This window comes from Pteropus medius, unplaced genomic scaffold (assembly GCF_902729225.1).
Source record: "Pteropus medius unplaced genomic scaffold, Ma_sr-lr_union100, whole genome shotgun sequence".
Lineage (NCBI taxonomy): Eukaryota > Metazoa > Chordata > Mammalia > Chiroptera > Pteropodidae > Pteropus > Pteropus medius.
This window is the reverse complement of record NW_024340696.1, coordinates 5,859,714-5,876,721: the sequence shown is the minus strand read 5'-3', so window position 1 is coordinate 5,876,721 and position 17,008 is coordinate 5,859,714. Positions and strand designations below refer to the sequence as shown.

General features: G+C 38.6%; 1 protein-coding gene across 3 annotated transcripts in view; it reads left to right on the top strand.

The window, feature by feature from the left end:
• Positions 1 to 17,008, top strand: part of LGR4 (leucine rich repeat containing G protein-coupled receptor 4) — a 90,660-nt gene that overhangs the window by 54,418 nt on the left and 19,234 nt on the right. For 2 of the 3 annotated variants that reach the window (XM_039866035.1, XM_039866037.1), the window contains exons 3-4: positions 11,261 to 11,332; positions 12,552 to 12,623. In XM_039866035.1, coding sequence (XP_039721969.1) covers positions 11,261 to 11,332; positions 12,552 to 12,623 — 144 coding nt within the window. The remainder of the gene's footprint in view (positions 1 to 11,260; positions 11,333 to 12,551; positions 12,624 to 17,008) is intronic. The other variant, XM_039866036.1, reaches the window with a different exon arrangement.

Here is a 17,008-nt window from a genome sequence, read left to right as displayed (position 1 = left end):
TTGACTTTAGGTGAGATATGGGTGGGGACATGCAGGTGTAGAGTCTAGAACAGAGATTCATAGGTTATAGATTATGGAATAGAGTATTATGGGTATAGATTTTGGAGCCTTTTATTTTGAGATGATTACTGGAAACACTAGATTGAAAAAGCTTGCCAAGGGAGAGAGGGTAGATGAAAAGGGAAGGGAGCCAAAGACAACTCCTTGGGAAACACTTGAATTAGGGTGTGGGAAGAAGACCAAGTGCCAGAGGAGCAGGAGAACTAGGGCAGAACTATGCCCCGGGAGCTGTGGGAGGAGAGGTTTTTCACCAGAAATGAAAAATCAGCACTGACGTGCTGGAGAAAGGAGCCCATGGCCAGATATTGAGAAAAGGCCTGGGATTAAGCTTCCTGAGAATCATTTCAGTGAGGTTGTTTGAGTGATTTCGGGGTAAAGAAGTTCATCAAGAAGCAGGCATTTGGGAACTGCTAGTAGGTGGTTTCTGGTTTGGGGAAGTCGATGAAGCTTGGAATATGTACTCTATTTGACAGGAGTCCACAGGGTTTAAGAGGCAGAAACCCAGCTGAGGCATAATAGAGGATTTATTGTTTCATGTAGAACTAGAAAGTCCAGAGGTGGGTTTGGCTTCAGATGGTACTGGATCTCAGGGTTTAAATGTTATGAGAGTTTTCTCTTGCTCATCATTTCTTAGCTTCAATTGGCTCTATTTTTGTATTTTGGCTTCATTCTTTTGTGTTGCAAATAGCTTGTCTCCGTATAATGGGAAATGTAATCTTTGGTAGCCCCAAGCACATCTTTGCATCTTGAGATCCAAAATGAATACCTAAAGTCATCCTCCCTGCATTCAGCTGAAAACTATGAAGACTCTGGTTGGCCAGACTTCCCTCATGTGCCTGTCCTTGAGCCAGCCATGCTACTCTGTTCAGAGTGGTCCAGCTCAGCTTGGGTCATGGCCTCATCTCCACTAGGACTACTTGGAGTGGAGAAGTTTCCCCAAATGAATCAGAAGGGAGAAGAAAGACATGCTTGGGAGAAAGAAAGAGTTGTCATAGCCCACTAGAATCTGGTGATTAGGCACACTGGGAAATAACTTGTTTAACTGGATCAAGCTGAAATGAACCAAAGATTGCTGAAGAATAGAAAGGTCCTGGTTAAAGCCTAGGTAATTTAAATTTAGAGTAGAACCAAAGAGCTCTGTAACTTTGTCCTGTAGTGCTTGTAGCCTAGAAGTAGAGGTGATGAAAGATGTGATGTACTCAGAATTTGAGATAGAAAAGTCAAGATTTCATAGGGGACTAGGGGAAATCAAGCAATTCATTGTTAAAGTGTTTGACATGGATTCGGAAGGTGTAGAGAAGCAAATGAAACCATGGTTTGTTGGCTCATTTATTTATTTTAATCAAAGCTAACAATTTGTTCTTTGACTAAAAATAGTAGGGATGACAAGTAAATGAAAACATATTTGATTTTCTACTAGCATGTTTGAATTTTCCAGCAAAGAAACAGTTTAAGTCATTTCTTTCTTGTCTTGTTCACACCAAGTCAAGCCATGCTTGTTTAACACAATGTTATATGCTTTAGTAGAACCTTTAACTCAGAATTTATTATATTCCCCTGCTCACTACCAATTAGTTTGTATTATATGTATACATCAAAGAAGATTATGTCGGAGATGCTAGAAATATTTGTATTACAGATATATTTGGCTTTTTAAGAAAATGGCCATAAAATTAATGGATACTCAATTTTAAAAATCTGGACTCATAGAAAAAGAAGAGAGGAAAAATAATCACCCATTATCTCACCACTGAGAGAGTCCCCTGGTTAATATTTTGTTGCATATACTTCCAGATTTTGCTGAGTATATGTATGTAATTTCTTTTTTAAAATAGAATTTTACTATATTGATCATTTATGCTATACTTATCATTTAGCACATTATATTTCCATATTAATAGATCTAGTCTTTGCATTCATTGAATGAATATATAGTGTTTTATCATTTAGATGCTTCACATTTTATGTAACCATCTCATACTAATCAAGAGTTTCTTTACTCTGTATCATAAACAGCAATTTTAGAAACATTCTTATTCTGCCTGTTTTTGTGTTTTTAATGCAGTATCTCTACATTGCTTTTACCACAGTCTGCTGTGCAGTTTTTCTAAAGCCTCGTATCAGGATTATATTTGATTGTGTGTATTATATATACATATATATGTGTGTGTGTATATATATATAAAAAACTCAAAATAACAGTGGCTTAAACACGTACGGCACTCACACACACGCCCACCGCTACTGTTGTTGTGTTACAAAGTCATCAAGGAAGTAGGACCTAATACTCAGCTCTGCAGTTTTAGGGTATAGCTAGCTACCATGTCAAGGTCAAAAAGGTAACTGTCTGCTGGAGCTGCAGCCATCATGACCCAGTTCCCAGAGGAAGGAAGGATGAAGGAAGGAAGGAAGGAAGGAAAAGAGGGAGGGAGGGAGGAAGGAAGGAAGGGAGGGAGGAAAGAAGGAAGGAATATTTTACAGTAGCCAGATATTTTACAGTAGCCAGCTTCAAGAACCATCTTGAATATACTATGCGATATTTCTACTTACGTGTCATTGTCTAGACCTTAGTCACATGACACACTTCACATTGGAATCTTGGGAAATAGGACCTTTGAGATGGGCATATTGTCTGGACTAAAATACGAGTTCTAATACTAAGAATGGTTATCGATTAGGCAATTAATTAAGCTATTTTTGGCTATAAATAAAACACCTCAAATTATTATCTTGAATAGCAGGAAAACAACCCATAACCAATCCTATAGGATTGGTTAATGGAATTGTTAGGCCACCTCAAGAACCCAGGTTCTCTCCATCTTCCTAGTTTGCTGTCCTCAGAATGGACAGCACCATGGCTGCAGTCCCTCCACATACTATATTCAGACACGATGTCATCCAGAAAGAGAAAAGGGTCATTCCTTCCAGTGCATCTCTATTGAAGAAGAATGCTACCTTTCCCAGAAACTCCCAGCAAACTTCCTGTGACCAGAACATGTTCAACTCTAAGTCATTCACTGGAATGGGATCAGCATGATTGGCTAAGACCGGTCATATACTCATGGAACTGAGTCATGTGAAGGAGGCAATATTTGAACAAATCCAGGATATTTGGTAGGCAACCAAAAATGTCTGCCACAGTTCCTCTCTGTACCATTCCTATCATACCCATTTTATATAGTTCATTTTGAGACCTTTCTGCCACAGGAAGCCTCCCCTGGTTTTTCTTTTCTGAGTTCCTTTTGCATTTTCTCTGTTCCTCACTTCTTACTGCTGGACTGAGTGCCTTGTTATTTTATGCTCTTGGTGTATCAGTGTGTACTTTTCAACTCCACTCACTTTTTTTCTAAGGGCAAAGCCTGTTGTCACATGCTCTGTATATGATCTTTGGTGACAGGAACCACATTTTTGAAGTTAAACTTGAGGGAGATGTTAAGATACAGTGTTTTTTCTTATTTTTAATTTACTGGTTTCAGAGACTTTATCAGACTATATAAAAACTAAATGCCATGGCAGTTTTATGTTTAATTAATTAGCCTTATTTAAAAGAAATGAAATGAGAAATGTCCTTGGAAAACTCAGTTCTTATTTTGCCGTACCTTTGGTGCTTGGCCTTTAAGAGTAGGTCAATATTTGTTGGTTGATATTTGCTGTAAAAATTTTTTAAAGCTGTAACATATTTCCTCATATGGGTGGATATTGTATGTGTTTATTGTAAGAGAATAAATGACTAGGTTGTCAAGATAACTTTGCTCAGGAAATATAACCACGGCCAAGGTTTTTATTGATTTATCTATAAAATAAGTCTTCTGTGGGTTGCTACAAGAGGAAGTGGAAGATACAAAGGCCAATTGGTGCAGGTGGAACTTAAGGGTCTTTAAATTGAATAAGGCTCTTTTAGCATGTAGAAGAGTTGTAGGTGGCCTATAAACTGAGTTTCAGCAAGAACAGGCTTATTTTTTTTTTTGTTAAGCAGTATTGCTTTAGTTTTCATGCGTTTAAACAGAAATACTTACTAGGATGTCTGTCTGTCTGCCTATCTATCATCTATCTATCTATCTATCATCTATCTATCTATCTGTCTGTCTGTCTGTCTGTCCGTCCGTCCGTCCGTCCGTCCGTCCATCCATCCATTCATCCATCCATCCATCCATCCATCCATCTATCTATGTATCCTCTTTATGAAGGAAGACTACTTTTAAAAACTTAGGAATTTCCATGATAGGGGTTCTTAATACCTGCATGTTCATAAAACATACTCACTTTTTGCATATACTTACACAAAAGTTACATGAACATGTAAATCTCTTCCTGGTATGTGAAGCAATAAGGTAAATAAGTAAAACGTTAGTCAATTCAGGAATCTGTTATATTGTATCGGATGAGGTTTATTTAATGGAAAAGGATGCTATTTAGCTATTTAGCTAGCCCTCTGTATTCACTAAGAAAATAACTACATCCTTTGGTTCTCCTAAAGTCATTTATAGAAAATAACATAAGACAACATTGTTCTATTTCTAGAATTTACATTATTTTATTTACCTTGTGTTATTTCTAGGATTCACATTTTTAGTGGTGCTATAGGACCTTGAACAAGACATGAAAAAAGGGGCTTACTTTCCTCATTTGTTTAAAAAAGAAAATACAGGGTAGAGGGTGTGGTGCTAAGACTTCCTGGCCCACTATCCAGGGTTGTTTTAAAAGCCAGTAGAGTAGGATTATGAAAATAAAAAGTGCTTCACAGATTTCAGTTTTTCATTGATATGTATTGACACTAAATGTCCCTAGATGGGAACCAGTAAACCTCTTGAGGTCTTTGTTTTTCACAGGCGGCAGCAGAATTCTGAGCACGTAGAAGGGCCTTAACATGTAAATAAATATCTGATTAAGGACTTATATTAGAAGTATATATTATGTTTTTTTGCTTTTACTTTATAAGGCTTGTCCAAATTTTAGATCCTGCTGATTTCAAATTATATTTAATAAGAGAATGTCACTCACCTCCTGTTGGATGCTTTCCTGTGGCCATACTTGCCCAATTCAGTTTTGATCTGGAACTGCTTTCTCTGAAGGCAGCGTCCTGGGCTGGTGGTTGTGTCTGTTGTAATTTGCACGTAGCATTATGCTGCGCTGATCCACCTACTTGAGAAAATTGAATGGCATTGCAAGAGAGGCAGCCCAGACATGGTTGGGTACAATCTGTGTATTTTGTATGTGTGGCTTCAAATGAAGATCTGCTGGGTGGGGAAACATAGGTGTAGAAAGAAATGGTGAAGGAAGAGAGAAAGTATTGCTGAGGGGTAGATAAAGGTAGCTTGGTAGGGAAGGGTGGTTCTCAAAGTACTTTTCTGTCAGGTCTCGAGAATAGCACAATTCCAGGCCACCTGGTAAGTAAGCACTTCTGCAAAATGAAGGTAGTCATATGAATGCACGGGAGGCTGTGGCTGCTCTCTCTTCTGGGTTTTCACCTACTCCTCCAAACTCTCCATAACGTGTTAGAGAAATTGCCAGGAGTAAAGCTCCCTCTTGTTTGTATGGGAAGTGTGCTTTGACCTTACTGCCGCAGTTACTTTGCCTCTGTCTGCTTGCTCCACCCCAGGCTCTTCACAGCAGCTGCTGGAAGCTACCAAACCCTCCTCTGCCCTCCCCGCATCTCGGTCCATATGTCTAGTCAGTGTAGATTGTAGTCTGTACTCTTCTGATTCTTGGCTAGAATTCCAGCCACATGGCTACAATGAAATTCCTGTAACAGACTAGAAGAAATCTAAATCCAGGCATTTCTCAGAGAAATAAACACCAATGGTTTATTCTCTATTTCATACTTGCCTGTCTCGTTTGTTTAAATGGCTTTCCAAGTGAAGAAATCCCAGTCTAATTCAGCACATAGATTACCTTCTGAAATGTGGCCTGCTCATTCACACACACCATCAACCGGTGTCCATTTAGCCAGCGCTGTTACTGCTTCCCCCTCTGGAGGGATGGCAGATAGAAAATATCATGTAGCATATGCATTCAGAATACAGGATATAATTGAACTCTGGCTTCCTCTGGAAGGAGCCCCTAATATGAATTTGTGGACCTTATGAATAATAAATGCACACAAAACTGATTCACAAAGACATTATACACTAAGCCACTTGTATCCTGTTTCCTGGAAAGGTTCCAAATCCACAGGGGGAGCGGAAGTCTAGTGGATTACTGTTTTCCTCTCCTCGACCCTTTCTCAGTCTCTCTCCTCTCTGCCTTGGCTCTCTGTGCTTCTGGGATTGTTCTAACAAGCAGAATGAATGAGAGTTGCTTTGAGGTAGCCTGAGGCCCTATATGAAGTCCTCCTAGACTTCTCTTAATTCTGTGTGATCATGCGTGTGACCCAGATTGTGTTGAGATAATACTGTTGACCACTGGACTGATGTGCCCGTGTTTAAAGTCCACCCTGCCTCCCTCTCCTTAAGAAAATATACTACCATTATATGTTAAGAAAGAGAATTGTTGCCGTAGCATTTTAAAATCTAGCCAAGTAGTTCTTTCTTGTTAGGAGAATGGAGTAGAAATGAAACAAGAGAAGAAAACCTGTCGGAAAGTGAAGAGAATCAGAATCAGTAAGTTTTTCGTACTCTTTAAGTAGCAGTATTACCTTTTTGAATCCAGAGACATTTCTCGGAGATTAGTTAAGGCATTACAGCAAATACCAAGGGTATTCTACTTGTCAGGCCCCATGCAAGAGGTTACAAAATTAATATAACCTAGTCCTTGACTTTAAGGGACATATAACTCAATCGAAGGATTTGCAACAAAGTCATAGTAACTAGAGACAATATCAGATGTGTATAATGAGGGAGCTTTGTGGAATCAGAGGAAGGTGATATAATGGTTTCATATGACGATAGTATCCTACTTAGACAGAGATGATGAATAAGGTTTCAATTGGCAGAGGCTGGAGTGTGGGTATTTCAGGTGAAGGAAGTGTCATGAGCAGAGTCAGAGGTGGAAAAGCATAGTGTACTAAATTGCAGATACAAGGAACACTGGAGAACTAGATGGGAAAGGAAGAAGAGGATCATACTGAATGGGTTATTCAGCAGGGAAAAAAGCCTTTGGGAAAATGCTCAGAGTTGTGCTTTTTAAGATTTAGATCTCAACGGTATTATAATTAAGTGGTTGGAGGCAGGAGTCTTGTGGAAATTCATGGCAATAACCCAGGTGGAAAAATAAATGAGGGCCTAGAGTTAGGTGACAGCAGGAAGAGTAAAAGCGTAGGTGGATTGACACCTTACAGCCAGGCTTTTTATGGTCTTTGGAGACTGAGAAGGTTGAGGGTAGAGAGGGGAGAAGTAAGTGATTCCTGGGACTGAATACCCTCAGCAAGCATGAAAGTATACCACTTTCATTTCTGTGTTCCCACCTTACTGATTTTTTTTTTTCCTTCAGGGCTTCACAGAAATTGGAAGAATAGTAAAAATTTATAAATATCATCATTTACCAAGTTGAAAAGTTTTTCTGGAGCCAGCCAGTAGGTTCTCATGACGTGAGAAGCTTAAAAAACTAAGTCTAGCACAGACAACCTCAGGCATAGAATGGAAGTAGTGGGCTTTTGGTAGGAGAGGACCATTGGTGACACTCTTTCTTGAGATCAGCCACCTCTTTTTCCTTGGGAGTTGCTAAAAAAGCACAAGAGAATGCTCTATCCCCCACCTTTGGCACCCAGAGGTCCCATCCTCTCCCCTTCCCACTGGTCATCTTTGGCTGTGGGAGAGATGGCACCGGAAACTCCTGTATAAACTTGCAGTTCTGAGCTCCTGGTGCCGTGATCCTTGCTTGTGAGCGCTTGTCTGCTGTGAGAGCTGTTGCAACTCAAACAAGGCTATTAACTTGCCCAAGTCCAACTCTTTTCCACTTCTCTGGGAATTATTTCCCAACCTCTTGGTGACACATCAGAGGCATCACGCACGGTGCAGGAGAAAGGGGATAAGCGTTGGAATGCTGGCTCCTCTGCTTACCAGCTGTGTGACTTATGCCAAGTCACCTAACCTCTTAGGGACTCAGAGAAGTGGGGCTATTGTTATGAGATGATTAACATGAAAAAAAATAATGTCTGTAAACCCCTATCATGGTGCCTGTATCTACTGTAGGCTCATTGCAGAGTAGGTTTTTCCTTCCAGAAATACTGACTTTGTCCCTAACCCTGTTATTTACTCCCTTTCCCTCTCTGGATCTGCGATTTTGAATGTGAAGCGTCCCTAGGGTCTGCTCTAAGAAACACTGCCTCATAAAATAAACAAAAGAGGCTTCGGAGGGTGCAGTTGCTAAAGCCGCAGAGCCTTTACCTGGCTGCTGCATTGATTATTAATTAGCACAGCAGCTTGGTAAATGTGCGTAGATGCATTCCTGAAGGCTCTACGTGGTATGTGTACTCCAGTAAGCAACGAAGTAATCAAAGTAGCGTGAGGTAGTGGACCCCCTTCTCAGCATCATCACCGCCCACCGCATCCTAGTAACGTTGATTTCTCCAGGTGATGGGCTCGCATCTCAGGGTAAGCCACATGCAGAGACCGGTAGTTTCCAGTAATGATAAATAGTGGAGAAAGAGAGGATGCTTTTTGAAGTTGGTTACTTTAGTTTTCCCACGACTTATAAAGGGGCAGAGATTTAGGAAAAGGAAGCAAATGTTTTGGCTCATGTGGTTAAACACTCTTTTTTGTTGACAAGTAAAGGTAATCAGGTTCTCTGCATTTTGCCACTTCCTTTGTGAAATTATAAAATATTCTTTTTCGTGAGCTCCAGTACAATAGACTGAACTCTTCAAGGAAAGCTCATAGATATGGGGACAGTAAAAGCTAATATTAGAGACAAAATAATAAGAATCCTGTAACAACCTTAGTCTGTTTATAGTGTTTATTTGTTTGGCAGACTCGACAGTTTAAGGCTGGTCTTGCAGATAAGTGGAGGAGCCGTCATAGTTACGTGGCTTCTTGCAGACCTGTGGGGGGAAGAAAGCTATTGCCTCTTGTAGTCCTTATGGTACAATTTGATCTTTTAAGGGTGTGATCTTCTGAACACTGCATTACAGCTGTGAGCATTATCAATTGAAAGCCCCCTGAGAGAGTGTGCACTAAGCCTGCACCAAGGTAGACTGTGGGGTGCTAAGCACAAGAAATTCTGAGAAAGCGGTTTCTGAGTAATGAGTTCACCTAGTGATGAATGATAACAGCGGTGTAAGATGCATGCCCTGTTCTTGGAAGTGTTCGTACTTGGCCTCCGAGACTATTGTGCAAGAAACAGCCAGTAGAAGGTAATTTGTGACCAAGTTCGAGTTCTAAGAATTTGCACATAAGAATGGAAATGTTCATGGGAAGTAACACTGGAATTCAGTATTTAAGGGGTGAAGATGAGATAGTGAGGTGTGAAGCATTTAAGGACATAGTAATGAATGAAGCTGGCTAGTCCAGAACCAAGAGGATTTGTTGAGGAGAAACATTTTTAAACGGAAGGAAGTCCTGAAGAGGTCTTAAAACCATTTTTAATCCCTCATTGTACGTATGGTGACTTCTCAGAGGTAAAATGCTATGAGCCTGGAGTGTGGGAAGCCTCAAAAGGCAGGCAGTATAGAGCTCAGGTGCTAGGGTGTCTCGTGAGAAGCAAAGTGTATGGCGACAGGTTTTTTTAGGAAGAATTTAGTTTAGCGGCATGAATCCTCTGTTAAAACTCTGGTGTCTAAAAATCCAGCATTGTTATCTTTGCTGTTGAAGAAGTGACATACTCACTTTTGGTTTCTGAGTCTTCTGCTTATTTTTCTTTTTCACTCCTCTACCCACACCCTCACCCAACACACACACACACACATCTTGATATGTTAATACTAGGTGAAGATCAAGTATTATCCTTTCCAAGGCTGTTTGCATTTTAACTGAGAGAAAAACTACAAGAAAATAACAATGCATCTAAAAAGTAGAGTTTCAGATCTCAGTGACTTCAGATTTTAGGAAGAGTAAAGGAGCCTTCCTGTGTTCCTAAAATTAAGGTGTATAAGAGGAACAGATTGGAAGGAGGGGAACACCGCAAGTCTAAGAAGACACTGTTGGGTGCCTGACACTTAGTAGGCACTCATATTTGTTAATGAGTTAAACTTTTTAGTGAATGAATGAATTGATGGATAAGGCTCAGGGGTACAGGGTGCTTACAGAGAGAAGAGAAAGGATGATGGAAATAGAAGCTTTAAATGAGGAATTAATATGACCTGGTGACTATGTGATCCCAAGACATGAGAGGGAGAGAGCATTTTTTAAAAAAAAAATTATATATGATAAAGCTCCTCACTTGTGAGAATACTCCTGAGGGAACCAGGAAACCAGAACAGTGCTGTCTTTAATCATTTGGGCACACAACTATCATTTTAAGTCAATACTTGAAAAAATTCCTTCTGTTCACCTATTTATAAGTTACTTATGTGAGTTGCTTTCCTACTTCCTGCTTCTTCTCCTTCAAGTCCTCTGTTCAACTTTTCCTCCCATTTATATGTCTGGGAAATGGGAGGAAACGTAGGCCTCAGTATGAATGGTGTGCTCAGATCTCTTCGAAAGGACCCAAAGTATTCTTGTCCTTATTCTTACTCCCACTTAAATTTGTCATTTCAAAATTTCTTTATGGCAATGTTTAAGAAAAAAAACCTATAGGCCTTCTGTTTGGGAAGCTGTGCTTACAATGACTTTTACTTTTTGCCTGTCTTTTGCATGGAATATGCTGCCCTAGGTTATGGAGAGATAACAGGCTGACTTGCCTCTTGAAGGCATTCCTCCTTGACAGACTGGTTTGCTCTGATCTGAATAAACAGGACTGTCTACCGACCAGTAGTCTGTATTTATGAGGCACTTGGAAAACACTGCAAGCTGCAGAGAGTGACCATGAATAGCAAACTTAATTTGGTTTAATGTGTTTTGGCTTGCTTGACCTCACCAGAATAAAAATGTGCCTGTTTAAATTATTGTATTGGGAGTTTAAAAAAAATTCTAGAGACATTCATCTCATTGGAAGACTCTTAGGATTGCTTTTGCAGAGGTTTAAGTCTATGTTTAATGTCACATAGACTTGAGAAATGTTTAACATAGAGCTTTAATCACAGATTAGGTAATTGTGAGTTCTGAATTTTAAGAGTCTGAATTACAGTTTTTTTTCCTCTTGCTTGCTACTTTTTTTTTCTCCCTAGACGATTGGCTGGCAACGACCTTTCTTTTATCCACCCAAAGGCCTTGTCTGGGTTGAAAGAACTCAAAGTTCTGTAAGTAATGCAATTTTAGAGTTTCACAGCTGGCTGTGTGTTTTCTTTCTGCATAGTCAACATGCTTGGAGCTAGGTTAAGCAGAGTTTCTTTTAGTTCAGGATTAAAAGATTTAAGGAGTGGCCAATGGTAGTGTGGGAGGCTAGAGGTTGAGTTAGGCAACCTTCGGTCTAGATAACAAAAGTTAAAATCTAAATAATAGGTATTCTGACCTATAGTGCATTATGGTTAGGCTTTTTGTGTGGATAAGGCATTAAATAAAAAGCTCTACTGGTAGGGTTTTGTTGATACTTGTTTTATAGCTATAAGAACTTCGAATTAGCTGACCTAAAGGGAAGAAGGCTTACAAGAGCTCCAAATGTTAAAATAATTTTAGAGCTAGAGAACATTGAGATGCCTGTGATTTATATAGCCTGTGGAGTGACCAGGACATAAATTCCTGGCAGTGGTCAGGAGTTTGGAAGGTGGAGGATTGGGAACCAGACCACTGACTGCCAGCCCCACTTCTACCGCTGCCACTGCTTTGCTGGGTGACTGCCTGCAAGTCACTAGGCCTCTCTGGTTCAGTGAGCTAGGTGGGCCCTTTACCATTCCATTCTGTGATTATGATTTATGACAGGCCGTTATTTTATTAATGTGACAAGGAATAGCTTTAGGCAAAAACTATAAGGTCTTCATTTTTCGTACTGATCCAGTCCTTAACTATTAGATGATTAAAGCTCTGTTTTTGCCATGACCCTGCATTCACTGAGGATATGGCTACTGCCCGCTAAATGCTCAGGGTTTTTTATCCTCTTGGCAAAATCAGCTCTACCTAATGTCTATGTTTCTGGGCTGTTTTATTGTTTTGAAAAGGCCTTAGTGATTCCAGTAGATTTGCTGTTACTCCTCCCAGTTAACTTGTTACACCTCCCAGTTACCATGAACAGTCGACCTAGGGTGATGCATATTAATTAATTCCTGAGCGTGACACAGCCCCTGGAGATGTAGCTCTCCCAGCAGGTCTGTTAGGAGATGGCTTGGGTTTCATTTCTGGCTTTACAACAAATGCTTCTTGTTTTTTTGCAATTCTCTTGTCTTGGGTGCTTTCCACCTTGACCCTCCCCCCGCCCCATCCCTGCCGTTGGAAATATTTTTTTGGAAAGAAATGACTCTGAATTCTTCTAAGAAAAAATGGTAGCAATTGCTTGTTATTTACTAACCAAAAATTTCCTTGCAGAACCCTCCAAAACAATCAGTTGAAAACAGTACCCAGCGAAGCCATTCGTGGACTGAGTGCTTTGCAGTCTTTGTAAGTAACTTTTCGGTTTTCTGCATTCTTGAATCATTAGGAGACCATCTGGCTGCTAAACGTGTAAAGAACTGGAATTTCAAGGAAAGGAGGGATTTATCCTCTCATCTGGGATGAAAATGGGGTTGGCCAGTTGCTTCTATCGAAATTTCCTTTGGTGAGAAAGAAGGGAGTGGTTCAGTTTACCTCCTCTCTTGTCTCAAGGGTGAGAGAAAGCTACAAGTGTACACGGCTGGGTATAATTTCGTGATCTTGTATGTGGCAGGTGATCATCACCTCTTTGGAATTAGAGTTATGTGTGTACAGAAGGCCCAGTGTCTTGAACCATGACAGTCAAGAAACAGCCAGAAAGAGGTTTCTGTTTCAGGTGGTAATGATAATCAGAACAAATTGATTATAGTTCCTTATCTGTGGACATGGAACACACATTGAGGGTGGTAATTTAATCTCTTTCTTCCCAGGTTTTTCTTTTTGAGGGAAGTTTGGTTTTATGTGGCGTGTTCAAGATTTCAACATTTGGTTTTTACCATGTTCAGCTACTAGTTTCAGAAGCTTTTTCATATAGCACTTCACTTTGTTCTTTTTTGCATTCTTTCCCGTGTGTGTGTGTGTGTGTGTGTGTGTGTGTGTGGTGTGTATTGTGTGTGTGTGTGTAAACCCTGGAGAATGGTTATTGTTACTGCAGGGTTGGGTATGTACACCCTTCTTCCCTTTTTATTGGATGGATCAGGTAAGCAACAGTGGTATCACAGGGACCATGCAAATCCACAGAAGATTTTGAAGATACCACTGTTTTTCTATTACACACACAGATATTTGTTAATGACTAGAATACATGTTATGGACTAGTGTCGAGGCTGCAACTTTAGGTTTCTCCGTCCCTGGGGTAGAAGATCAGCTTCCTACGTTGTGGGATGGGGTCGGGGGGAATTTGAAGGAAAAGGGTGAGAAGCACTGAACTGAAACATATGGTTACTGCGATTCAACTTTTTCCAATATTAAGAAAAGACCTGTGCATATTTGTCTGTCAGAATGTTTGCATCACTCTCAAAAAGAAATTCAGATAAGTTCACATTTATTAGAATTCTGAAACAGGCCTATTTGGTTTTGAATTTCCACTTTGCTACTTACTGTCTGTGTGATGCTGGGCAAGTTATTTAAAATTATACAGTAGTTTGCTCATTACTCACTTTAATGCATGAAAAGACTTACGACAATATCTGACGTAGTAAGAGCTCAATAAACATTTGCAGAATCTATTAATATTAATAATGATGATATATTTTATCAGCTCTTTCATAACTAGTTTATTCAATTTGCATAACTAGCTGAAGGGAATGTCTTTGAAAGTAATGAAAAAGCATTCTTCAAAACAAGGAACTTTGTTATTTATTCTATTAGAACAATGAATACAAATACCGTTGCTTTTGTTCATGTTCTAATACTAAATACAATGGGACTAGGGCAGTTTCTCAAAGTATAGCTCTTTGACTCTGCAATAGAATCACTAGGGGGAAATTGCTAAAATGCACATCCCTTGTCCATATCTTAGAAGCGGTGATATTTTCTCTTTAAAGGTAAGATTCAGAAAGCTTTATTTAAAAAAATTTGCCCAGATAATTCTCATCTACATGGAAGTTTTGAGAATCACTCTGAATCACATTTATGTGTTTTGAGTTATAAAATTAGATTTTAACCACATCACATATTTGAATACTAATTTGTTCCATAGGTTTTTTTTTTTTAATTTATTGCCCTTTGAAATGACTGTAAATGTAAGCTTTGTAGGAGATGCATGTGTTACAGAAGACTCAAGTGAAAACAACTGAGCCGCTTGTCCCATCAACTTGAGAATACAAAACCATTTTAACTGCACTCAAAACATATCACTGGAAGTTATAAATTACAGATTACCTTTTGATTTTAGACTAGATATTCTAGTAGTTAATGGGAAGTGACTGTTTAATAAAAATATGTATTAATAAAGCATATTTTCTACTGTAAAGATTAAACTTTACGGTGTATCTAATGTCATAAAGAAGGAGTATCCAGGGTTGGTCATTTAATGTCTAGTTGAAATAAAAGTTTAAAGTAAAAATATGTATATTAAGTAGCTCATTTCACCAAAATGACAAGTTATGGAATATAAGAATTTGTTATTCACCATAACGAATTGAGCAGATTCTGAGTAGACTTTCAATGAGTTGATTGGAACGAGCTCCTTTACAGAAATGTAGCTTTGCTGCCTCTACACCCTTTCCACCTTCAGACAGTTGTACACAGAGGAAGCCATCTTTCCTCACTCAGATCTGAATTCATTAGACATTTTAAATAGTTCCCCATTTTCTTGTGCTTCTTCAGAGTTCGTTTTACTTCAAGACCTTCATACAGAATTATTTTTAGTTCCCAAGACTCAATCATTTTGTGTAGTTTAAAGGCTAAAAATGAGAAGACTAATAATAATCTTTGAACTTTAGAAGAGAAAAATTACCAAGAAAACATACAAATAGATTCTTTGTAATTTGTGGTCAATAAGTACATTAAAGGCATTTATTGTCAACTTAAATGATTTAATGTGTTTTTCACAGGAATCGTTGATTTCTTCCTCTGAAATATGGTTTTAAACCAGCGTACTGTGCTCATTACTCATTGGGCGAGTTGCATTGTTTAAATTATGTCCAAAATTAGGATGGAGGGTTGGGGTGAGGAGAGGAATCAAAACAATATTTTTTTATAAAAAAAGGCATTGAGATGTTTTTTATGTATATCAGAAACACAAGGAGCTATGTGTCAGGCCTGTTTTATTTGAGAAGGAAATGTTCATGGGTTTGTTAGCTTAGTGGGTGTAGTGGTCAAGTTAGATAGAATTGAAATTCTGTCACTGTGTAAAACAGTCTTATCAGCACTTGAGTCAGTTTGCAAATCTGATCTTCAGACCTGAATTACATGAGAGATTTCCTTGTGGTTTTGAAGTAGTGCTTAAAAGGTGCAAAGTTCATTAGGGTTTGAAATTGACCAGAAGTGGTTTGATGCAAGTGAGTGATGATGACTATAAAATTTGAAAGTGAATTGTTCATATTCATAAAGACAGTGTGTAACATTCTTCCACAAAGCCATGAAAATGGCTAAAGCATTGCCTGAGGAGGATATTAAAATGACATGTCAGAATTTGCTCCACTAGATTTTTTTTTCTTTGCATTATATCATACTTATATTGAATATTAAAAGATTCCAAAGACTAAGTTTTGTAGGTTTTCCACAATAGCAGAATTTCTTAACTATTTTAAACTAGAAACTGGGAACAAAATATATTTACATTATCGTTAAGTTAAAAGTAGAAAAAGGGAGAGCCGTCGATTGCACGGATGTTTATTGATAGTGTAGACATTCATCAGTAAATATCTGCTTATAGAATTATTTAGTATTGTAATTGCATTTAAAGCAAAAAAAAAAGTATGCAAGTCTCATTAAGAGGTAAGAAGGATTTTGAGAATAGGGAATAGATGCATGTTTTAAAGACAGATATTAATAGAATCCAGTTAATACATTGTTAACCTTTTAACAACTAAAATGCACTTAAATAAAATAATAGCTATATGGAGTTTAAATGATAGAATACATTAACCAAGCCCACATCATCTCCAACTTTGTGAGCTATCTGATGCCATTCACTGCATCTACTGAATGAATCAATTACAGTGTTTTCTTTGTTAGGATTAATATTAATAATGTACAAAGCCATGGCTCTAAAACAAAGTCTCTGTGAAACATTAATCTCAGTGTAAGTGCAATTCTTTGTGGGCTTGCCACCAACACCCACATGTGAATTGAGGTATAAGGATTAATCATTTGAGTCACCACAAACCCTTCTTCTCATTTTACTTCCTATTTAAGGGTTTCATTTTTCCAGAGTTCTTCCTTTTGATCTCAACTTATGTGTGTGACTTTGCAATTTGGGGAAAGTTTTAACACAGCAGAAATTGTGTCTCGGCATTCTTTGTTATTTTGCCTAGAAGATCGTTTCATTACTATCTTAGCCCAAAACTCACCTTGCTATAAGTTCAGGCTATCCCTTTGATGTTTGTTATATGGCACAGAATTCTGCAGGAGCGTAAATGATGCATGTAATACTGGACTTAGGTTAAAAAGGTACTGACAACTTATTATGATATTTTACCACATCACAATGAAACATTTCAGTGGAGATATCTGTGTGCATGTGGGGAGAACATTGCTCATTATTTTGTTGAATATGAATGCAGATTATCATCAGTATGATAACATAAGCAGTTTCAACTTTTAAACTGCTACAGCACTGAGAAACTAAGGAGGGACTCCAATTTGTACTTAACATCCAAATCTGTTACCTGGCCCACAAATAATCA